This window comes from Bacillus rossius, chromosome 16 (assembly GCF_032445375.1).
Source record: "Bacillus rossius redtenbacheri isolate Brsri chromosome 16, Brsri_v3, whole genome shotgun sequence".
In the NCBI taxonomy this organism is placed as follows: Eukaryota; Metazoa; Arthropoda; class Insecta; order Phasmatodea; family Bacillidae; genus Bacillus; species Bacillus rossius.
In genome coordinates, this window is record NC_086343.1 from 35,421,553 (window position 1) to 35,447,192 (window position 25,640).

At 35.4% G+C, this 25,640-nt stretch overlaps 1 protein-coding gene across 1 annotated transcript; it reads right to left on the reverse strand.

The window, feature by feature from the left end:
- Positions 1-3,845: 3,845 nt before the first annotated feature.
- On the reverse strand, positions 3,846-13,913 carry LOC134540022 (collagen alpha-2(IX) chain-like). Its single transcript, XM_063382454.1, has 2 exons — positions 13,869-13,913; positions 3,846-6,708 (listed from the first exon to the last, which is right to left on the reverse strand). Exons 1-2 carry the CDS (start codon positions 13,902-13,904, stop codon positions 5,785-5,787), a joined length of 960 nt encoding a protein of 319 aa, XP_063238524.1. The 5' UTR covers positions 13,905-13,913; the 3' UTR covers positions 3,846-5,784.
- Between the last annotated feature and the right edge of the window lie 11,727 nt (positions 13,914-25,640).

Sequence of the window (25,640 nt, forward strand, 5' to 3'; positions counted from 1 at the left end):
TCCTTCAAACTCGAAGAACCGAGGGAAGCTGGTAACATACAATAATGGCTTGTTTTACTTGTATTTGTATAATGTTGAGGAATAAATTAAATATTGAAAGTAAAAATTTAATGTTTCATTTCTTGTATTCTGATTTCTAACTAAGCCTGTGTTTCTGCTACTATGTGTGTTCATTCCGTTTCCTGTGTGTACTGTGTGCTAATTCTTTTTCCTGTGTGTACCGTGTGTTCATTCCGTTTCCTGTGTGTACTGTGTGTACTATGTGTTCATTCCGTTTCCTGTGTGCACTGTGTGTATTGTATGTACATTCCGTTTTACTGTGTGTACTGTGTGTTCATTCTGTTTTCTGTGTGTACTGTGCGTTCATTGCGTTTCCTGTGTGTACTGTGTGTTCATTTCGTTTCCTGTGTGTACTGTGTGTTCATTCCGTTTCCTGTGTGTACTGTGTGCTCATTCTGTTTTCCTGTGTGTACTGTATGTTAATTCGGTTTCCTGTGTGTACTGTGTGTTCATTCCGTTTCCTGTGTGTACCGTGTGTTCATTTCGCTTCCTGTGTGTACCGTGTGTTCATTTCGCTTCCTGTGTGTACTATGCGTACTGTGTGTTCATTCTGTTTCCTGTGTGTACTGTGTTTTCATTCCGATTTACTGTGTGTACTGTGTGTTCATTCCGTTTCCTGTGTGTACTGTGTGTACTGTGCGTTCATGGTCTATATGTCTGACATTGTTCATGACCTGGTCTGCGGTCCGAAGTAGCTTGGTGTGTGTGTGTATGTATGGCTTTTTACATGGACATTTTAAAGGTTATTCTAAGTATCAAATACTAGACTTTCATGTTAGGTCTATCGATAACATATTTAATTCGTTGGTCAGGCATATTGTCTTGAGTTGGTTTTTGTAGAGTGAATAATTAATAAACTCCGCGAAAGGTAATGGAAACCAGAATATAATTTTTTTTTAATATTTAGCTACACCTATCAGTGGTAAAGTATCGAACCAAGGACAGGAACTGATCGAATCAATTTGTAAATTGATTGTACATTTTTTTGGTGAATTTTGGAATTTTTCCCGAATTTATACCTAAATAATAACACGATTACAAGATGGCACCCAAATTTCAATATGGCGGGCACCTCAGCAATAATAACAAATTATTACTGCAGTCTAGCGGTTAAAACTTATACAAGTATGATGGTTTGGAACTCTATAAGACTAGTACACACACAATTTTGAGTCATCCAGTAGACGAAAACAAGATGGTGGCAATGTCTTCTAGCATTTGGTAGCTACTGATAGCATGTCCTGAACACAAAGAGACAAATATAAGATGGATGTCAAGGTCAAAGAAAAATTTCAAGGTCAAGGTCAAATATCAAGGTCTAAGTTCAATGTCTAGGTAAAAGTTAAAGGTCAAGGTCAAAGGTCAAGGTTATTGTCAACGTTCAAGGTCAAATTTAAAGGTCATGGTCAAAGTTCAAGGTCAAGGTCAAAGATCTATTTCAACAATCGAGGCCAAAGGTATGGTGAACAGAAAATTATACTATCATGGTGCCAGCACACTCTAGCAGACTAAAACAGGATGGTGGTCTCCAGCAGACGAAGACAAGATGGTGGACTTGACGTCGTACCAGTTGACGATATAAACCTTGTTATTGGTGGTGAGAGGTCAGTCTAGGTTGCTTCTGTGGAGGTAGGATCTGTTGTTTTCTTATTTTTTGCTCTTACCGGCTTAGAACCAAGGACGGGAATCGATCTCATCAATCAGTATATTAATAAGTTATTTTTTAATGAGTTTTGAACTTTTTTCATTAAAATCGAATAATTAGTAAAGATTTTCAAGATGGCATCCGTAACGTTAGTTGATACAGTGGTGACATAATTCAAAATGTCGGGTGTGTCGTAAGATGTTTTTATTAGTTTTTATTGAGATTTTTTTAAATACATGAATAAATTACTGGTTTATTCTCGCCGGAAATCGAACCGAGAACCGAAATCGTTTAAATAACTAAACATTTGAAGTAGGCTTTTTAAAAATATTTTGTGCAATTTTTCCGGAAATACTAGCATTGTAATTACGGATTTTCAAGATGACGAGCGTAACGATAATTGCAACAGTTACGTCTTAATACAAGATGCTGGTTCTGTGTCGAACAGGTGATGGTATTATTAATTCAAATTTCACAAATAATTACAAGTCCGAATATGGATGTTATTTTTATATAAACCTTATTTTATTATCACTCTGGTAACTGTCTCGATGGTCGTGCGGTTGAAGGCGTATGTTGTTCAACCTAAAGATCAGAGCGGCAATGGTTCGAATCACAGCACTTCCAATGCATTTTGAATAAAAAATTAAATTTAATATGTCGATAAAGACCATAATAGCTCTGGTAGGTAATGGAACATCGACCTTATGTGATGAGACAGTGTGACGCTTGCGCTCTCTAGGAACAAACAGCAGAAACAAAGTCGGCGGTATCCAAGATGGCGTCCTCCAGTGGAACAGAATAAAATCAACAGTGACGCTGGCACTCTCTAGGAACAAATAACAGAAACAAAGTCGACGATATCCAAGATGGCGGCCTCCAGCGAAACAGAAAAAATCAATATGGTGGTCGTTACGGAAATTTTATCAAGAGTGACTGGGGCGCTCGATTTAAAGATGGCGGATTCAAGATGGCAGTTCCTAGATGACGGATCCAAGATGGCCACTAGGTCAAGGTCAAGGTCATCAAAGATAGCCACCATGACGTCATAAATCCAAGATAGCGGTCGGCACCCGGCACCACGCGCCAGCGCCATATCCCCGGCCATACATTCGTATACTACTAATACGTACTGGTTTAAAGACCTTTCGCAATACAAAGACTCTTGCAACAGTAATGTGAAATGTAATAATTTAAATCATCGTTCTTTGACGCACTAAACTATTGTTTAATGTTTTGTGGAAAGGTGAGAGCAGTTCAGTTTCCTTCTGCTTGTTGTCTAATTGACACCCGCACGAGCTTATTTGTCTTTCTAAACGCCGTGTATACACATACAATAAAAACATAATCGTCTGTGATCATCGCCAACAAGAGAGTAGATTCATTTGCAATAACACTGTATTCACCAACTGAATGTGACAGTGAGCTTATCTGCCAGAGTCTTCCAGTGGAATTGCGAAGGACTGTGTCGAAGGTAGGGACGTTAGCAGAGGAGAAGTAGCACATCGACCTTAGCAACGTAGCAGCCCTCTTGCCATTATTAGCAACACTGTAAAAAATTGTGTAATTTTACACTAAATGTATGTGGCAGTAGAGACTCAACTGATGTTAATGTAATTTACGCCTACTGTTTTACTCAAGTAAAAATAACAACATAAATGTAAAAGTACAATTGTTATGCTGCACTAAACATGTCGTAGCTGTTGGTGTATTTTTATTCTCTGATGTATAGATTTACATATGAATGCAACTGTATATTTAGTGCAACCAAAAGTTTCATTTAATGCTTCGTTAAGGTAATTAACAATAACAATAAACATGTTAATTTTAAATACTTTCAAGGGGTGGCCACGTCTGCATGATTATACTGTTTGTATTTTATTTGTATCCAGATAATTTAATTCACCAAAACATTGGCTAAAGTGTAGTTTATGCATTGTAAAAACAGTTTTAAGCTTCTTTTTAAAAAACAAAATAAAGTGACTGTTTTTAATGTCAAAGATTTTAATTGATGCTTACAAACCATCGTCGACGTTATCTAACACCATTTATTTAATGTTTTAGGTGGAGCCATATGGCGATGGTGTGGTTAAAAAGAGACTTCAACTACACAGCATGCTGTCTCCTGACATCCCCTTACCCCACGAATACCTCGAAACAATTTTTTTTCGCATCTTATAGCTGTTAATGAAAAGTTTTTTATTTAGAGAAAATTTGTTTATTTTATCACTTCAAATGTTCAAGTATACACTTCTTATAATCTGATTGACTTAGAGGAGTATCGAACCCCAGATGTTATGGTTATTAGTTTAAAGTCGTGCACACTAATGAATCTTTGCAAAATGGGTTGTAATATATATATATATAAATATATTTGCAGTTAAACTTAAGTTGTTATTTACGTTATTTACTCTGACAAATATTTTGCAATTTCACAATGAAGTCGTGTGTGCCTTAAAGCATACTGCATTGAAAAAATCTGGACAATGATTAATTTTACACTTGTTGGAAGTGTAATTGCATCTTTACATACAAATGTGTAATTAAACATGTTAGTTTTAATAACAGGTGTACATTCGTGTATATTAGCCGAAGCCCGTAGCACCATTAGGTTTTTTTAGAAACATATGTACAAAATTACACCAACTATACAGGTATTTTCAAAATTACATGAGTTAAATGTAAAATAACTGATTATTTATATGTGATTCTATATATTTTTTACAGTTCAACCTCACTTCATATTAGTACGATATTCAATTCTTACTAAAAAAGTTGCATTTGTCGTTATGTATAATATTATACAAGTACGAAAATTTACAAGAATCCTTTTTATTTTTCTTTATAAATTATTATTTTACTGGTAAAATTTTAAAATAATTCTTTTCAAGAAAACTGCAGTAAATTGAAATTTTGTTAACACTTATGAAGTCTTTTATAACTTTCACACATATGAATCGTATGATTTACCGAATGACCACAGAATTGTAGAAACTTCTAATGTTTAATTACTAAAACGTTCTCAGTAAACCTAAATAATAATTGTTTGGAATTTAAGTTAAAAAATATAATCTTAAACTTTTATTTTTGTGCTTGACCCCAGCAACACTTTGGAATATTGGAAAATTTTCTGTTAAGAGCAAAGAGAAAAGATTTTGAAGGAAATGCCTCAGTACTTAGTTGTATTAAAGACATTAAAAATGTATGAAAATATTTTATTTCCAATTTAGTGAAAAGAAATTGAACTAAAAAACTCTCGAATGAGGCTAAGGCTAAATACCACAAGTAAATATAACCTTATTTTAATACCAGATTCTCAAAGATATCAACAACTCTTTTGAGAACTCGCTAGTCAATGATCGCATATTAAAACTTTGAGTAAGTTTAATGACTTTATATGCACTCTTTTGTTGAAAACATAAAGAAAATTAATCTCATTAAAACATTTGAAACCCTAAGAAATAACTTGCACTAATTTACATTTTTTCATACATGTGAAATCTACTTTATCTCACCACAAATGTTTTGACATTTATAACATCTGGCAAAATTTTAAAGTAACCCAAAAATTTGAGTGGTATACTGAGTTTTATTTGAAAGTTTAAAATAACCAAGGGGTACATATTTGCTATTGTGGTTTAAGATGAAGCTTAAATATTACTTATTAAAAAAACTTTACACAATAATTTATTTCTTAATATATTAAAAATATTACAACGATTACTGTTATATAGATACTAGTTTCTCTCGATATTGAAGTATTGCCTTGCCTTAGTTGTGAAATGTATTTATGAGCTGTATTAAACAGTAAGAAATATGTTTTAATGTTCAACTTTGCTAATGAATTGGCCAACTATTGTAGAATATCATCGCCATGATAATATAATCAGATATGTCGTGCCGTCCACAACCATGGCATTACCTAGAGACACCTAGCCCGCGACTAAGCATCAGCACACATCTTCACCACCACTCATGTAGCTACATATCTTGTTCATTGAATACACACAACCCAATATATTAAAATTGACGTCTTACTCGAAGGGCCAATACTGATTAAAAAATTGTCACTAAAATTATCATATAATAATGTCACTTTGCTGCCCATAGACACTTTGCTGTCCTAGAGGACTCTGTTGTCCAGCTGGTCCCTGCTGTCCAAGAGGACCTTGCTGTCCACCTAAGCCCTGCTGACCATGAAATCCTTGCTGTCCGGCGAGTCCTTGTTGGCCCTGAAGGCCTTGTTGTCCCGCCACACCTTGTTGTCCAATAATACTTTGCTGTCCTGGGAAACCTTGTTGTCCGAGCGGCCCTTGTTGTCCTCCAATACCTTGTTGTCCATGAAGGCCTTGCTGTCCGGGGAAACCTTGCTGTCCGGGGAAACCTTGCTGTCCAAGAAGCCCTTGTTGCCCGAGAAAACCTTGTTGGCCCAAAGCTCCTTGTTGTCCTGCAAGACCTTGTTGCCCGGGGAATCCTTGTTGGCCTAAATGTCCTTGCTGTCCGGCGAGACCTTGTTGTCCAAAAAGCCCCTGCTGTCCGGGAAAACTTTGCTGCCCCAAAGGCCCTTGCTGCCCAGCAAGACCTTGCTGCTGTATCGCACTCTGCTGACCGTACAACCCTTGTTGTCCTAGGAGACCTTGCTGTCCTGCCGGGCCCTGTTGGCCTTGAAGTCCCTGCTGGCCGTGTGGTCCCTGCTGTCCGTGCAGGCCTTGCTGTCCGAGAGGCCCTTGCTGGCCCAGAGGCCCTTGCTGTCCCGCGAAGCCCTGCTGCAAGTAGGACCCCTGCTGGCCGTGCGGTCCCTGCTGTCCGTGCAGGCCTTGCTGGCCGAAGGCCCCTTGCTGGCCGAGCCTGCTCTGCTGGCCGTAGACTCCCTGCTGGGCCTTGGAGCCCTGCGTGCCGAACCCCATGCCGAACAGCTGCGGCGTGCCGATGTCGAACACGTGCGCCGGGCCTGCAGCTGCGAGGAGGCCCCGGGCCGCCAGCAGCGCGAGCACGCGAGCCACCTGCGCAGGAGCACGGCGCAGACCCTGCCTGCATGTCTATGCAGGTGTTACCTGAGCCCTAGAATAGCCAGTGAGGGGAGTTGGAGTTAGTCATGGCGCCAATTGTTGCCATGGCTGGCCAATCCCTGTCCTAGCACATGATGCATGCTACCTCTCCTGCATGGCTTAGAGCGTATAGGCTGAGACTCACTTAGAATCTTTCCCTTTCCCGGACCCCTCCCAAACACATTTAGTTTTTAGTTAGGTTAGGGGGAAAAAATCTGCCTCGTCAGATGCACCTGGACTCACCGAGATGCCGGCACCTGTCAGTCATCTGGGGGAAACAACAACACATGCGAAACACCTGAATACTTTATAAGTTTCTTCAGTATAACGGATTGTCAAATAAAAATTACACGAATTCTGATATAGGACTTGTTTTTGTTTACACAAATGCATCAAGCAAACAATAATTTTTTTTCGAAAACTATTGCTTGTGTTTCGGGAGAAAAGTTTAAAGTAATGGGGAAAAATAAATACAGATTTAAATTCCATACGTTATAAACTACAAATTACCTGAAAACTGACACAATATTTATTCATCCAAATTCACTAAATATGGCCAGCTTTGGTTTGCAGAAACAATCGAAAATATGGCACATCTCATAAAAAACAATTAATTTTTCAATTAATGAGTCAATGATAATACTTAAGCTGTATTTTAATAAAAATTAAGGGACAAAAGTTTTCATTGCTGGAAAGGGAACCTCAGAGTTAATTCTGAAATGGGACCTATAATTAAATAAAGTCTTGAATTCTGAGATCCTGTCTTAATATGTTTGAATGGAGGTATGTATCTGGTTTAACGTGTGGTCTTCTCAGATTTTTTGTAAAGTTATGATACCTGCACCGCCAGGGCTATGGAAATGAGCCGAGTTTATATCATAACTATGGTGGATGATGTTACGAATGCCACTGACAGAATAAAAGAACCAACTTAATGTCATGAACCGACCTCCTTCGCAAGTTACTGCAGACCATTAATGACACACTCATGATCATCATCAGAATGAAGATGATGATGCAGTTTTTTAAGACTAAGAACTTGTCAACGAAAATAAACTCCATCAAACTTAAAACAAATTTGTATTGTCTTTTTTTCTAGATAAACTAAAAACATTGAAATAAATGTAAAAATTTTATTCTTCAGAATATTGTAAGATTCACTACTCAATATATGAATCTAATATCATTTTTTTTAATTTGTAGGCTTTCTTTGAACAATTTTCAAACGATTATCTATGATTTAATTTATCGGGTTTTTACATAACTTTCAAATCCTATAAATGTGCTACCAACCGATGAGGAATTTACAGCTGTTTTATTCACTTTCGGAAGAGTTTCTTTAACTACGTTTGGTTATTAAAAAAAAGATTAAATAATTTTTTCTTGTAACAGCATTGTTATAATTTAAGCATTCAAGAAAATTTAGGTGCTTTAATTTTTTTTCTAGCTGCATAAATTGAATTTAAAATCTCGTTTTTTTCCAAGTTTAATTAACAAAGGTTACCAAAAAATATCACACAAAGTTTTTGATAAAATAGGAATTAAATTATTAAGTTATTAAATTATTTTTTTCTATTTTATTTATTATTGTTATTGGTAACTGGTTTATGAGTCCAAACGACACACGTAAACAAATTTTTTTATCTAGGTAATTTTCACATAGCATTTCTAATGAAATGCCTATTGTAAAACCGTGAGTTTGTCTACATAAGAAATAAATAATTAGCAAATGTTCTAGAATGATGTTTACCTAATTAAGTTAAGAGAATAAAAAACAGTATTTTAACAAGTCGTTAGAAATTTTGGAAATTTCGAAAACCCTTTGACGCACTCGTTAGAGAAATGGATAGAACTTATACTGGTTAAGGCACAATCCTCATAGATAAAACTACTTATTGTAATAACTTAATTCCCTTCTTCGTCAGTATTTTTAGTTTTTGGAAGCATAATCCAACTTAACTTACAGGTTTCGACACCAAATCAATTTCGGTTAACATTTATAGTTGAATCGATATTATGTTCTGCTTTAAATAATAGATCATTTTAAACACTACAATACGAAAGAAATTTAAGTAGAAAGATATACGTTTCCTATTCATAGACACTACATTATAAAAAAAAATCTTTTCGGCACAGCCTACAGTCGTAGGTAGATTTCGAAGTAGCTATTTCTTCTGGAAATATTTTGGAAACTTCTATAAAACTCTGGAACATTGTAAGAAGATAATGTAATGACATATTTATGTTCTTCAATATTACAAAATGGTGGATTAAGCATTTGTTTCATTTTCCATGTAGCGAAAATATTATGAACGTTTTTAAATCGCTGCAGTTAGTATCGAATTATATATTATGTCAACTAAGGTAATAATATTTTTTTTTTTCACTTTCAAAAACTATTTTTCATCTGTTGCACTAATAACGTGGTCGAAAAAATATTTGCTTTACACCAAAGTTTAAGATAAATATTAAATGGTTTGAAATAAATTCGAACGCGTTTATTCATTAGAAACTTAGGATTTTTTTTTATTTCAACCTCTGTTTTTACGGTTATAATTCGTTTCACCAAAAATTGGTTCAGACAAACCGTTAAGATCAAAATTATAAGATTTACAAAACATTTGGACGGATTTGATAGTGTGCTTATTAGGAAGTAACGAATCTATTTTCGTATTTTAACCCCTTTTTATCCACCATTTGCAGTGGCTGGTTTTATCAGAAATTATTTCAGACAAATGTTTTATGAAATATTTGTAGGGTTTTCAATCAGTCTAAACGGATTTGACAGTGTGTCTGCTAACGGAGTTATGACTTTTTTTGTCATTCAACCCCTGTTTTTACCTCCCTTGATGTAACAGTGGTCGTATAGAAATTATTTCAGATGAAAGTTGTAAAACATAATTCATTGTTTTGCAAGAAATTAGAACGATTTTGATAGTGTACATGGTACGGAAATTATACAATTATTTTTAATCTACCCCAGATTTTTTCAACCCCCTGCAGAAATGGCTCATCTTATCAAAATTAATTTAAGATAAACGTTTTTCATAACAATAATTATAAGATTTACAAACAATTTGAACGGATTTGATTGTGTGAATACTTAGGTAGTTATGAATTTATTTTTGTATTTTAACCACTTTTTATCCAAACTTCGCCGGAATGGCAAGTTCTATCAAAAATTGTTTCAGACAAAAGTTTTAGATAATATTTATAGGGTCTACAAAAAAGTTTAACGGATTTAATATTGGAATTACTAAGGGAGTTATTAATTTCTTTGTTCTTCAACCCCTGTCATTTTCCACCCCTTGCAGCAATAGTTCGTCGTATAAAAATTATTTCTGACGAAAGTTGTAGATAATAATTTATGGTTTTAGCTGCATAAAATCTTATATGTAGAGACCTTAAAAATTCGCGGGTTCATTTCGTGTTATGCTAAAATTCAAATAATTATAGGGGAGACCGGGGTAAGATGACGAATCGTATGTAACTAATCCAGAAACACAGATAGAAGGTTGGCGCACCTGTGACCTTGAGTGTCACCATCTGCACCTACTAGGCAGGTGCAGCGGAATTCTCCAGTCAGTTTGAATGTGGCAGCTTTGAGAGGCTAACTGTTTCGTGAGCCTTTGTTGTAATATTGTAGGTACGTATGTTAAGCTATTACAAGAAAAGAGTCCATTTGTATAAAATGTTTGTATATGTAAAATGAAACGCTGACTTTTGGGAGTATTTTAATGTACAGATTGTTGAAGAAATTTTTTTAATGTTGTTGGTAGTTTTGGTAAAGCAAAAAAAGGGCTGCTGGGGCAAGTTGACGGGGGCAAGATGACGAATTCGTAATCTTGCCCCTGCAATCGTCAACTTGCCATAGGTAATGATAATGTGAGCATTATTTTGTATTAAATGTGTTATTTAAACCAATGATGTACATATATGAAGAACATTTATGTAAAAGCAAAATAATAATAAATAATATAATATTATAAATATTTCCTGTGTTAATAGTCGTAACGATTTTGTTTGATTTTTTTTGTAGATGCCCAGGCATTATAAGCGGAGAACGGAAAGAAACTGGAGTGACGTAGAGAGGACTACTGCTGTGAATTTTTGTCGTGATAATGGTATTGTGATGGTCGGATTGCCACCACATACTTCGCATAGGTTGCAGTCATTGATGTTTCGTTTATTTGACCCTTTGAAGACATTCTACTCACAAACCTGTGACAATTATTTGGTATCACATCCCGGACAACAAATAACTGATCGTAATGTGGGATAATCTCTTTGCTGCAGCTTATTCAAAAGAAGCAACTTGAGGTAATGCCATCAACGGGTTTTAGGCTACTGAGATAGAGCCTTACAACCCTAAGATAACTTCCCGGAAGTGAAGAAAAAATGTCCACTTCAATGCCAATTTCATCTGACCATGCATCAAACGATGTGTGGCTAAATTATATGCCTAATGCTTCAGGAGCTGATTCATTAGCCCAGCCAGAAAAAATAGTGATCTTATCGATGAAGCAGGGCCTTCTTCTGGGAAGGCCAATGCAAGTTCATTTAGTAAAAAGGCATCGTTTTATGATTTAAAACCATTGCCAGTGACCACAAGACAACCGCGACAAGGAAAAGAAGTACAGGATCAGCTTCAGTAATAACAAGCTCACCAATTAAGAACATGTTGTTACAAAGAGATAGAAGAAGCAGAAAGAAGAGAAGAAAAATGAAAGAAAAAATAAGAAAACTGAAAAACGAAGCTCTGATCATTCTGTATCAAAACCATCAAGCCAAAATAGTGTTTCTTGCCCTGCACGTGAAGAAGTTTACGTGGAGCCTCCAAATAAAGACTGTATTCAATGTCCCACATGTTCTGAGTGGTGGCACGAAAACTGTTCCAATTATGTGTTTGACTATTGTTAATGACATTATTCAAAGCAAAAACTTGCAGTTTTTCGTTACTATGTGGCAAGGAATTGTATCAAAGTCGTTCAAATATGTTACAATATATCTTCTTTACAGCCTGCATGTTGTTTAGTGTAGGATATCTATAAAACTATTGTGTACTTTGTCTATAAATATATATATTTTTTGTTTCGTCATCTTACCCCAATAGGTTCGTCAACTTACCCCACTCCTGGTGCAAGATGACGAATGTGCTAACTAATTGGTTTCTTGTCAATAACTTCAGAACTACACACATTAATACAACCTTGTTACATTTTTAGGTAGAAAATAGTATATACTTCGTATTGGTACCAAATTAGATATAATAAATGCTTATTTATCTGTTAAAGGCCATTTCAAAGCTTAACATCGTTAACTTGCCCCGATCTCCCCTACCTTAGTGCTGGTTCTGTAATTGGTTCACTGTTAATATGGAGGACTGAGGGCCAATTAGAGACCCTCACTCATAGAAGTGTCGAATCACAGGCCACCCAGTCGAGACGACTTACAAGTCAACAGCCAATGAACAGTTGGCATTTGCCCGAGTGTGTAGAGGATAATGGAGTCTATCCTGAAGGTCATTGTACCCGCGAATTTTTCTGGTCTCTACTTATATTCTAAAAGAGTGTTTAACTGTTTGAAATGAACTTGCTAGGAAGACTCATGTAGTGAGTAATTCTAAGCAAGTATGGCAGCAACATAACTGCAATGGATTAGCGTAACTTAATTATAAACATACATTGTTTTGCTTTCTGGTTAGGAAAAGGGGGAGGGGAGTCGTGATGATTTTGACTCTTAAGTATTAACACGTCAACGTCTGCGCACTCCAATTAACTTACTTCTTACCAATTTTCTTTAAACATTGCAATGATTTTGATTATTAATTGCCTTAGTGAGCATCAGAAAACAATTATTTAAAAAAAAATAACGAATTGAAAGTCAATAAACAAAAAAAATTTTAATGTACTCTTTGAAATATTGAATCGCTTGAATTTAAACTTTATTTTTAAAAGTTATTTTTATTTTGCAAACAATATATTTAGTTAAATATTAACACCATAAAAAGTATTTTAAGGATGATAATAACTAGATGTAACATTCGTAAATACTAATGTTAATCGCTAAAGGCTTGCTAGGTTATGGTAATATTTTATTAATAAAAATTATTGTTTGACCATATAGCTTTATACATAACAGTATAATTTATAAATTATTGTAACGACACAAATATATAAAAATTGACCCCAAGAAATACTTTTCCCTGTAAAATTTATCTGTTTATTGGTAAATTAATTTTAATAAAAGACGACAACCAAAATAAATATGTACCCCTTGTCTTATTTACGCACATCCGACTCTTGTAGCTTCAAAAAAGTTAAAAATTAATTTAGTTAATAAGAGGAATATTAAAACTATGGTTATGGTAAATAAATATTTTATGAATTTCTGCTGTAAAATATTAATTTAATAATATATTTAAAGTTTTATTTTCTTAAAGTTTTAATGTGATTCCTTCATGAAAAAATTGTTTATTTAATATAATTTTATAGAGAGAGCGTGGATTTTGTTCGCAGACAGAAAACTTGAAAACTACTAAAACAATTTTTATAATTCTCTCACTGTAAACAAAAACTATATTATTTAAGATGGACATTAGCAACAATTAAGTCTGAATTTTTTTTTTTTAAATATATAAATATTAAACCCCGAGTACAGCTGCAAACTTGCCCCATTTTCTTTCTAATTTATGCTGATCATTAATATGTTGTATATAATACTCGCTAAATAACATATTTTTTATAATAATAACCGCAGGCTTTCACGGCCATTATCTGAAGTAGCTTGGCTTCTGGGTTGTAGCCGTGTCCTTGGCGAATAATTCACCGACGTTTCGGTCGACATTGCAGTCGCCATCATCAGGGAGCAGTTACCTGTTAACTGATGATGGTACCTGCAATTTCGACCGAAACGTCGATGAATTATTCGTCAAGGACACGGCTACAACCCAGAAGCCAAGCTACATCATCTTTTTTTTATCTTCTCGTAATCATATTTGCTATGATATCGAACCGTAATCAGTATAACAGAGTTGAGTCTAAAGCCCATATAAAGGATGATTGTAAGTCGGGAGTGGTCACTAGGTGCAGGCTGCAAGCAGCTAGGAAGCTCACCGCGCGTGCAGGGGTGTGTACTGTCGCTCCAGCCATGTCGCCGCGATGCCTGGTGGGGCCAGGCGCGCCGCACGCCTATATACTCGCGGCACAGGCGCCCGCGCGCGGTCACGGTCCGGTGGCCACCCCTCTTCCCCCCTCCACTCAGGGGCCTCGCCCCGCCCAAACTGCAGACCCCGGGGACACGCTCTCACGCCATCTACCTCCACGTGGGGGCGCACCACAACGCCGAAATACCACAACGCCGAAATGCCAAATTGACCACAACACCGACAGCTATAAAACTGCTGTGTACCACAACGCCGAATTACCACAACGCCGAAATACACTAACGCTGAAAAATGTCATTGCAGGACTGCCAAAAAGGTTAGGTTAGGTTAGACTAGGTTAGGTTAGACTAGGTTAGGTTAGACAATGTTAGGTTAGACTAGGTAAGGTTAGACTAGGTTAGGTTAGACTAGGTAAGGTTAGACTAGGTTAGGTTTGGCTAGGTTAGGTTAGGCTAGGTTAAGTTAGACTAGGTAAGGTTAGACTAGGTTAGGTTAGACTATATTAGGTTAGGCTAGGTTAGGTTAGGCTTGGCTAGGATAGGCTAGGTTAATTTAGGTTAGGTTATATTACGCTAGGTTAGGTTATGTTAGGTAAGGTTAGGTTTGATTGTGGTATTTCGGCGTTAAGGTACATTTAAGAAACACACACAAATTCATTCAGTTGTTATTTCGGCGTTGTGGTACACAGCAGTTTTCTAGCTGTCGAAGTTGTGGTCAATTTGGCATTCGGCGTTATGGTATTTCGGCGTTGTGTTAACGACCCCCTCCACGTCACTTTCAACCAACCACTCAGAAACTGTTCGTCATTCCAGTTCATTACAACTATTACGAGGCTTATCTAAACAAAACTAACCTAAGAATATAACAAAAAAAATAGGTTCGTAATCTCGTGACAGTATACACAAAACATGCGATGTGATTGTTTCCTCTGGGGTTTAAATTATTTATTAATCATAAATACATTTCTGAAAAAAATATTGTTTAGTGAAAACTCCGTCCATTGAAAATTAAAATTAAAAATTACCGAAAAAAGGGGAAACGTGGTTAAAGTATTTTAATTGGCACGGTAATGCAACATGGAGGTAAGAAATTAACTATTCTACTTAAAATTAAAACCACTCGAAACCATCTTTCAAATGTGGCTGTTAAAAAAAGTTTATTTTGGTTATAAAAAAGTGCTGAGATCTGACTTAAAAATTACTTTTTTACGATTATTGATAGCTAGTTACATTCAAGCCACTAAACAAACAACTTGAGTGGAGTAGACATTATAATTCCAATGTTTTGGTAGCCAGAGTGCTTAAACTTTAAAACAGACACGTATTCCATGAACATGCTTTCCAAGTGGTGAACAGAAACTTAGGATAATGGACTATTCGGAGCTAAACAGCGGGCTAGAGACCTCTTGAACCCATGCCCCACGATTGTAAACTGAGTCGTGCTGGGGCGGCCATGAATACAACGACCTCCACTTAATGTGCTTGACGCTTTGGTGACAACCACCACCGATGATTCCGGCAACGAGAGAATAAAAAAAAACTAAAAGGTGAGAATGTGCAGTATTGGGAATTCCACTTTTTTAATGGAGAAGTTTTGAAAGGCGTGACAAAGTATCGAAAAAGAAGAGCTTTTGGTTCGGAATACGCTTGGCCTATACGCCCGACATACTGGAATTGTTTGAAAGGCATTTAAAGTATCGACGCTGAAGGCCTCTTAATTCGGAGACATCTGGCCTGTAGGCTTGTAGTTGGCACTCTAGTAATCATAAACTGCATCGAATTCGGCCGTCATTGTAGACATAGTGATAATATGAAACATATTTATTTAGCCGGATAGTTGTATAATTTTTCGTAGTGAGAATGATAGTTAAACTCGACGGAAAGTAATGCGACAAATAATTTAAATAACGATTTTAGCTTTAATTGCTCTAAGCACAGACAAAGGATCGAACCAAAGTCAGGAAAAAATTGAATGATCAAATATGTTAATATATACTTTTTTTTAATGTTTTTAGTTTTGTTGTTCCATATTTTTAGGTTAATAATTTCATACATTCCGTAATACTGCCAATATGGAACCAACGGCTTGCTGGCAGCTCGTAGCTAATGAAGTTAAGCTGCTTTGGGGATATATATTATTATTTAATTAAAAAAGTATTTTTAAGCAAAAATTACGTATTTTCACTTCAACGAAGGATCCAACCGAGAACAGGAGTCGATCGAATCAATATATATATATATATATATTACTGATTATATTTTTGATGATTTATATAATTTGTTTAGAATTTATAACATAATAATGACTGATTTTCAATATGGCAGCACAAATGGCCGACAAAATGGTGGATGCTAAGACAGCTGTGGATATGGTGCTTGGCACTACTGCACTCTAGCGGGTATACATTATAACAAAATGTCCACAACACGCTCTAGCGGATGATCTGTACAATACAAGACACTAGTACTCTTAGTAGCAAGCATTGAAAACAAAGATATCAGCAGCGCACTCTAGTAGGCGACTTCAATAATACGTGGCACTAGCACTTCCAGTGGATATATGGTAGCTTGGCCTCGGAAAGGTGCTGTTTTATTACTTTATATTAAAAAAAATTACAATTTAAAATATGTGTTATTTTTCTATACACATTATGTAATTCTAAGTCTAGTATATGAATCGATAGCCATGAAGTACAAGGTGTATGTTTTCCATACCAGATGTCTGAGCTATATTGATTTGAATCACTATGCTTTCAATGTATTTAGTTAAAAAAAAGAATTTAATATGTTTTTAAGGTAATAAAACACTAGTAGGATATGAAACATCAATCTTCGTGCTTGTAATTGAACGATGCTAGCACACACTAAAAAAACAGAATCAAAGATGGCAACTTACTCCAAAAACAAATATGGTCGCTGTGACATCAGAATCCAAGATGGCGACCTCCAGCAGAAAATAATTATGGTGGGTGATATATAATGGACATTATATAATTATCAAAAATATGGGATTCCGAATGGGTGAAATATAAGATGGCAAAATCCAAGATGGTGAAATCCAAATTTCAAAATCATCTTGCCAGAATCCAAGATGGCGGAAGCCAGATGTCATTCGTGGTAAAGGTTGAAGGTCAAGTTCAAGGTCATAGGTTCAGATGAAGTTAACTGTTAATGTTAAGATCAAATTCATTATTAAGGTTATGGTTAATTTCGTAAAGACGAGTGAAACATTAAGGAATGCAGCACTCAAAGGAGGTATCACCATAACGAAAAGTGCAACATCAAGAAAGGAGCACTCGAATCCGATGCATCCATAACAAAGTGCCACATTAGGCAGTTGGGCACTTGATGGCGATGTTACAATAAAGAAAGGTGCAATGTTCGGGAGTGGGGCATTCGATTCTAAGATGATCCAAGAGGGAAGCCGAGCTTTAATAGTTCGAATTACCTCGCTTTGAATGTATTTTATATAAAAATTAAATTGTACATTTCTATAAATGTCATAATAGAACTGGTAGATAATCAAATGCAGACCTTATGTGCATGTGTCACAGAAATGCTCCAGCATTTTAGGAACCAACGTCAGAAACAAATATGGAGAACATTACATCACCTAAGATGTTACCTCTAGCAGAAAATACAAGATGGCAGGTGTGATTTTATACATAAAATGGTGACCTCGAGTAGAAAAAAAATATTGCATCTGTGACATATTAATCGATAATGGTGAATTCCAAAATGACAGAATTCAATCTAACAGTAGGGTTACAGGTATAATGTCAAAGCCAAAGGTCAAGGTTAAATACAAAAGTAATCCAAAATGGCGCGTTGCTGTCACATTCCAAGATGGCGGCTATGACAACAGAATCCAAGATAATGGACAATTCTAGAGAACAAAATGGTATAATTCAATATGGCATAACCTAATATGGCAGCCGGGGTTATAGTCATCCACGATAGTAGTCAATCAAGGTTAACGTCATCCAGTATCACTACCATGATATCTGAATCCAAGATGGTGGCTATGATGACAGAATGTAAGATGATGGAAAGTTATAGATAACAATATGGTAGATGTGACATCATAATTAAAAATGACGGAATACAATACAATGTGAGGGGTCAAGAAATCTAAGATGGCGGCCGAGGTTATTGTTTAGTACTCTTTTAACTTGTTTTTTAAATCAACTAACTGAAGTTATAAGGTGATGTAAAATAAAATTCTCTTGCGTTGCTAGTTCAGTTATTCACACAGGTCAGTTAACAAGGGGAGTGATTGTGTGATACCAAAAAGGTAACGCGGAATACTATGGGAACTCCTGATCCACTGTCGTCCTGTCAACAGAGTTTGCAAACATCTTCGTGTGATATTGTCATATTGAATGAAGGAATTTGGTAATAAAATACACCTACTTCTAAAATTAAAGATGAATTAATTCAATAATGTTATGGTTTATTTGTAGGAAGTATTTGCAGCCTGATTTAGGTCGTTTATGCAAAAACATATATACAAACATATACGAGGTGTGGCTAAAAATACAATGAATGAATTTTTATAGCAGAGCATCAAAAACTGACGCTACATCCATTTGAAGTAATAAGCCCGATAGCCTGACCCAGTGTCAAGTTTTAACAAGTTGTGACTTGTCAGTCGACTTACAGAACCAGAAGAGTAAGGTCATGTTTACCGTGTATGTTGCGCATCTAGGATCGAAACCCGGAAATTTTGCGGGTTTGCCTGGTCTCAGAGTAAAATTCGAAGTCATCGGTGTACTCAACCCAGGGTTGTTTTCCTATTGGTGGATTTCTTAGCGAGAAAATTTTAATCCTAGTTGATTGGCACTGCCTGATTCGCTTACTGATCTCCTAGCTCGTCACAAAAAATCAGATTAGGCAACGTACATCGCCCCAGCACGACAGAGTTTATAGCGTAGGGTCTCAACACCACAAAAATATTATCAGATGATCTAATACGGCTGTCCAAGCCAAATGAGTCCATAATATGTAATATATAACGAGCCAAAAACAGGGTTGTCCCTGTAGGAATATGTTATTTCCTGTTGACAGCTTAAGTGCATAACAATATAATATTAAGTCGTCTATTACATAAAGTGAGATTTATTTTATTTTAGGTACAAGGAAGGAAACTACATATATTTTGATAAGGGACAGCAAAATATTCTGCTGTTAGCTATGTTAAAAATAAAAAAATAAAATTAACAAACAGTTAAATTCACATAATACAAATGTAAAAGTGTACCAAACGTAAAACGAAATTTCGTTCTTCACCATTAAGGTTTACCTAGTAGGTAAATATTTTTGAAGTTTAGTTTTTTAAATTTTCCGTTTTCGTTTTCGTCGTGTGCATTCATTACACGACGAAATTCGAAAGAGAATCTACTTGTTTCAGTTGCATATTTTGGCGTGTTGACGTCACGGTGACCTTGTATTTCATTGGCTACTGAGCGTGTCTGGCCTTGCGTGTCTTTTTCGTCGTGGCGTTGAGACTCTACCTTTGTATTTGGTGAATGGGCATAGCTCGCATCTTCTATAGAGAACTTCCCAATTTTAGCCAAGTTGGGTTACACTGACTGTATTTTGATCGGATACAGCAGTGGGTTCTTCCATCGTCAGCGAGCGGGTCGTGTGCTGGACGTTACCCCCTCCCCAACCCTCCCCGGGTGACTGCACCTTCCACTCTGGAGTGCCTTCCTCCCTGCAGCCAGCCTTGCATGTCGAGACCGCAGCTGCTTCCTGAAGAGGTTGAACTAGCAACGTCAGCGCCTGGTTTTCCCCCCAGCAGACCACGCCTCTTCACCGCCCAAACACCGCGCAATTAAGACAAGTGCTTGAATGAATTATCCACGCTCTGGAACACAAGTTCGCGCTGGCTTGCGCGGAGGAACTCCAGGCCTGAATTGGTGAGAAAAGGCTCTTCATTAACAGCTGTTGAAAACTACGCAAACACAAAGTATTAGTTTCCGGTATTCCCCTAAAAACTTTATTTGAATAATTTGTTTGTCCACAAGTGAAAAAAAATAAACTGCTTACTTAGTACCCATCTACTTCACTTATTTTATGTCTTTTTTTTTAGGTAGATTTCAAATAAACACCACCAAATATATACGTTAACATGGTGCAACTTTCGGAAAATTTTTATATAATATTTTTGTTTCATGGACGACCCCAAAACTATAGCCAATTAAAATTATATATATATATATATATATATATATATATATATGCATATAAAGTACAATTTTGTGGACGCGATAACATTAGCAGTTTTTCACAAATCACTTCCAAAATCATACATAAAACCTCGGCCAAGTTCGTTAGTGGGCAATATCCTATCAAATAGGGAAGGTTTTTGAAAAACAAAAAAATTGATGAAACTCCCATATTGTGATAAATATGAGATCCATTTGAACGTATTATAACTCTTGGAACTAAAACCAAAATCTTCTATCTGAATAGGTTTATGATACGAACTAACATAATTGTTAGGGGTTGAAAAAATAAGGGTTGGAGGACCAAATAATTTATGACACCCTTCGTAGGCACATCATAAAATTCGTAAAAATTATGTTTCAATTTTATAATTTTTATTTAAAACTTTTGTCTGAAAAGATTTTTGATTAGACGAACTATTGCTGTAAACGATTGATAAAATAAGTGGTTGAATTAATTTTTTTTTTTAACTCCCTTAGTAGCTACACTATCAAATCCGTTCGAATTGCTAGTAAATCTTATAACTTTTATTTAAAACATTTGTCTGAAACAATTTTTCATAAGACAAATCATTGCTGCAAAGGGTTTACCAAAGTGGGGTGGAAATTAAAAAAATCATAAAATTTGTACCTTTTACTCTATTAAATCCCTCCTTTTTATTATAAAAATTTAAAAATATTATGTACAGTTTTCGTCCTAACTTATTTTTTATATGACTAATCATTACTGCAAGGGGTGGAAAATAACATACATTGAAGGACAAAAACTTTTATAACTCCCTTAATATGCACACTATCAAATCAAACATAACTGCAAGGGGTGGAAAAAACAAGGGTTGGAAGTTAAAAAATAATTTATTAATTCTTTAGTAAGGACGCAATCGAATATGTTCAAATTGTTTGTAAATCTCATTATTTTTATCTCTAATTTTTTTCCCAAACAATTGCTGCGGGGAGTTAAAAAAAAACAAGGGTAGAATTTAAAAAAATATATCATTTACGTATCATGTACACTAAAAAATTCATTCTAATTTATTGTTAAACTTGAATTATTATCTACTATTTCTATCTGAATTAATTTTTTATAAGAACTACCATGACTGCAAGGGGTGGAATAATCACTTAGTAGGCACACTATCAACAACACATTCAAATAACACGTTCAAAATTTTCGTAAATCTTATAATTTTTTTTAAACTTTTGTCAGAAACACTTTTTGGTAGTACAAACCATTATTGCAAGCGGTTGAAAAACCTGGCGCTGGAATGAGAAAATAAATAAAACTTATTTATCCGGTACACTATCAAATCCAATCTAATTTTTGTTTAGCTGTATAATTATTCACTAAAACTATTGTTAAAATAAATTTTAATTTACCCAACAATTACTGCAAGGGGTGGAAATTACAAGGTTTGAAAGTAAAAAAAAAATCACCACTTTTTAAAAATAGATATAGTATCATATCCGTTATGATTTATTGTATGAATCCTAAAATTAATTTAAAACTTTGACTGAAATTTTTTTTTGATGAAACGAATTTCTACCGTAAAAACAGGGGTTGAAATTTAAAAAAAAATAACTTTTTATCATATTTATTCGAATTTATTTTAAACTGCCTTAATATTATCATCAAACTTGGTGCAAAGCAAATTTTTATACAACCACGTTATTACTGGAAGTGATAAAAAAATGGCTGAAGGTCAAAAAAATTATATTATTACCTTAGTTGGCATATAAAATGAAATTTGTTCTAAGCTATGAGTTATGCGTTCTAAACTATTCAATGCTGGATACAGTATGTTAAAAATATTAGTAATATTTTCGGTAAATGGAAAAATAGCAAATAATAGATCATTCTGTAATTTTGGAGAACATCAATATGTTATGTACATCAAGTTCTTAAAATTTTCCAGAAGTTTATAGAATTTTACAAAATATTTCCCGAAAAAGCGGTAGGGCCTACTTCTAAATCTACCTACGCCTGTAGGCTGTGCCGAAATGGATTTTTTTTACTAACCTTATCGCGTCGTTTACAGCGAGGCCATTAAAGACACACACGCAAAAGTATGAACCAATGACATTTGAGGGGCCTGCTTTGTCTTGGATATATTTTTGTGAATAAGACGGGATATTAAGTGGGCACTTCGATGGTGTTCCTAGTGCGGTATCGCCTTTAAGCGCAGGGCTGTGGATTGACGCGCAGACTTCTCGTCGTGCATAGGACAACTTTAAAATTAGAGTGGTGACCATAACATTATATGGCGTATAAATGAAGGTAAAGGTGCCATGGAATGGCCTTGAGTATTTTCAAGAACCTTTTCTGAGTTTTCAGACCTATAAATCATCTGAAAACACGAATTTTAGCCACTTACACTCTGATAAAAATACATTTTAAAAACTAAATCCGTGACTAGAACTAAGATCATCTGCATTCCGAGAACATTGTGCTATCACTGAGCCACTTTAAGCCAGTTCCGTTTTTATTTAGGGAAAACTTTCAATTTTTTTCTATTGTCTTCAAAATATGCAATGACTAGTATTAATTTAATTTTTTTTTACTTTACGATGCAAAATGTACTTCCATTAAGTTTGTTTCTAAACAGCCGGTAGATGCATGGTTTTCATATATTTTGTGTGTTGATTAATGATACGAAAGTCGTTTGAAGTACTTTGTGGATGGTCACGATGTTAGAACGACCTCAGCAATTTTTTACAAACAGTTATAAAAGTAGTGTGTATTCGCTCTTCAATATTACAATTTAACTTCTCTCCCTCATTTATAGAGACCGAAAAAATTCGCAAATTCATTTCGCAATAGGCTAAAATTAAAATAGTTGTACCTCAGGGCTGTCTCTGCTATTGGCTCACAACTCACCTCGATCACTCTGAGCCAATGAGAAACACTCAACCAAAGCTGTATCGAATCACAGGCTTCTACGTTGGGACGTCTCACAAGACAGCAGCCAATGAGTCGGTGACATTTGACCGTCTGTACGTAGAACAATGGAGTTCATCCTACAGGTCATTGAACCCGCGAATTTTTCCGGTCCCTACTCATTTGCCACAAGAACAACGTATTGAGCCTAGTGCACGGGATAATATTTCCTGGTTAGTATTTTTCTTGTAACGAAGAGACGTAAAAACAATATAATTTCACAACCAGATGTAACAACAAAATAAATAAAAATGTCTTGACGAATAAGGGTTTAGATTCCAGTCGACATCGTTGAGAGATGAAGAATGTAATAATTGGTAAAGCTATCACAATGCGGAGGGAGGGTGATGTAGAAATGGGAACATTCCGACGAATCCTATCGGCTGAAAGCAAAATACACAACATTTTCTACTTGCGGTCCACCGCAGGGTTGACTCAGCCGGCTATTGAACCCACATTGTCTTGGTGGAAGCGAGTGATCTGACAATTCAACCAATCCTTCAGAGGTACGTAAATTAAGAGAATTCTTTCAGTCATGGGCATGGGAATCCAAGATGGCGAGGGGGGGGGGGAGGGCATTGGGGCCGGTGGGACCCCTGGAATTAAGAAGCACTTTTCTGAGGAGGCCCGCTACGCTCGTTAAATCGTAACTGTGAAAATTAACGTTGTACCTCCCCTACCCTCTTGTGAACACTACAGGATTTCGCACGCGCTTTCAGTGCCAGGGTAGACGTCACTCGTGTAAACCTTTGTGCACGAACATTGTTCGTACAAAACGCTTTTGGGCGACATTATTATAGAGTAAATTCGAAGGATGTGTGTGGCCATATTCCCATGTTCCATACAGTAGAAATGTTTATTCCACCCCTTGCAGTCATGATAGGTCATATAAAAAAATTTATTCAAATATAAATTGTAGATACTACTTCAAGTTTAACAATAAATTAGAATGAATTTTATAGTGTAAATTATATGGAAATTATATATATTTTAATTCTACCGTTGTTTATTTCAACTCCCTGCAGCAATGACTAATCTTACCAAGAATTGTTTCAGAAAAATTTTAGATATAAAAATTATGAGATTTACAAACAATTTGAACAGACGATGGCAACATGATCTCGTAATAATAGTTGCAAGTAAGCAGAAGTTTATTTTGTTTACATCCATAACCTAAAGACCCAATATTCACATTCGAGTGCTTATTTTACATCTTATAAAATAAGTTTACTGAAGGATAATAGTCAAGTTCCAATGAATTAACCTTTCATGAAGATCAAAATGTAAAATTCAAGAATATTCTAAAAAAAATACCATACGCACACACACACACCTGACACCTAATACATATTTTCATATGGGATAAATACGTTATTATTAAGGGGTTCAGCATCCTCATTAACATTTTAACCGACAATGTGGACAAATTACAAGTCATTAGGCACTTAACACATACAATAACTCTTAAATAAATGAAAAATCATAATATGTAGCGGACTTTTTAAAAAGTTTAAAAATTACGAATAATATTCTACTATACATCAAACTCCCATTTAACACATATTAAGTCCGGGTGTGTCGACGAGTTTGGCAGTTATTTCGCAAATCATCAAGAACTTCACTAAGAGAACAGGTCACTAATTGGACAAGGATATGAAGTTAACAGGCCTTAATATATAACCGTAATGAAGCCATTGACTGATGATGATATAAAGACGGATTATTTTATTCTACACACGAGACCATCGATGGCTTACGAATTTCAAACAGCATTTTAAAAATAAGATGTTAATTTTACTAATACCACTTCAAGGCATTGTTAAATATGTTGAACATGAACTAGTTATTAGCTGCAATATTTATTACAATTCACTAGCAATTAAAAAAAAAAACAAATGCATTAAAACTTGTACAACCAAAGCGATGAGAGATTTTATCACCTCTACAATGCAGGTACCGACCGCCATAACTCAAAAGTTTCCTAGTTTTATTTTAAAATACCTAAGCCCTTCAACGATGGAATCGAACCATTTTCCTTGCGCAGCTTAGGAGCGCCGTTTATATCTATGTTGGTCGAAGCGTTTATAACGGGAACTCAGTGAGAGAAAATTGCGAAATTTCATATCACATGATCCATAATGAACCGAAACGTAGCTGAACTTCAACTTTGAGGCTCCACTTCGCATGATATATTGAGTTATTGTATTTTATTTGAATTTTATAGGTTGAAGGCAATTTCTTCGGATGCTGCACTACAAAAATGACAGTACATTATACTGTGTTATAATATTTGACCACATGTATGCTTCCTCTTATTTGTTTCTGTAATGTATCAAAATATTATTGATAGCAAATTTTTTGTTTAAAAAATTACCTCCTGATTACCTACTAAACTCATTTTCATCCTTTTTTTACAGTTGGGTGACGTATATAATTGATTACTAGAGACCTGCAAAATTAGCGAATTCATTCGGTGATAGGCTAGAATTCAAACACATATACCTCTTAGATAATTTTGCTATTGGCTTACTGTTGATTTGGACGAATCTCAACCAGTT

Excerpts from the sequence above, each read along its gene's own strand:
- LOC134540022 (XM_063382454.1), bottom strand. The coding sequence starts at position 13,904 with ATGGCTGGAGCGACAGTACACACCCCTGCACGCGCG. Across the intron at positions 6,709-13,868 it reads TACACACCCCTGCACGCGCG|GTGGCTCGCGTGCTCGCGCT; the intron begins GTGAGCTTCCTA and ends GCTCCTGCGCAG.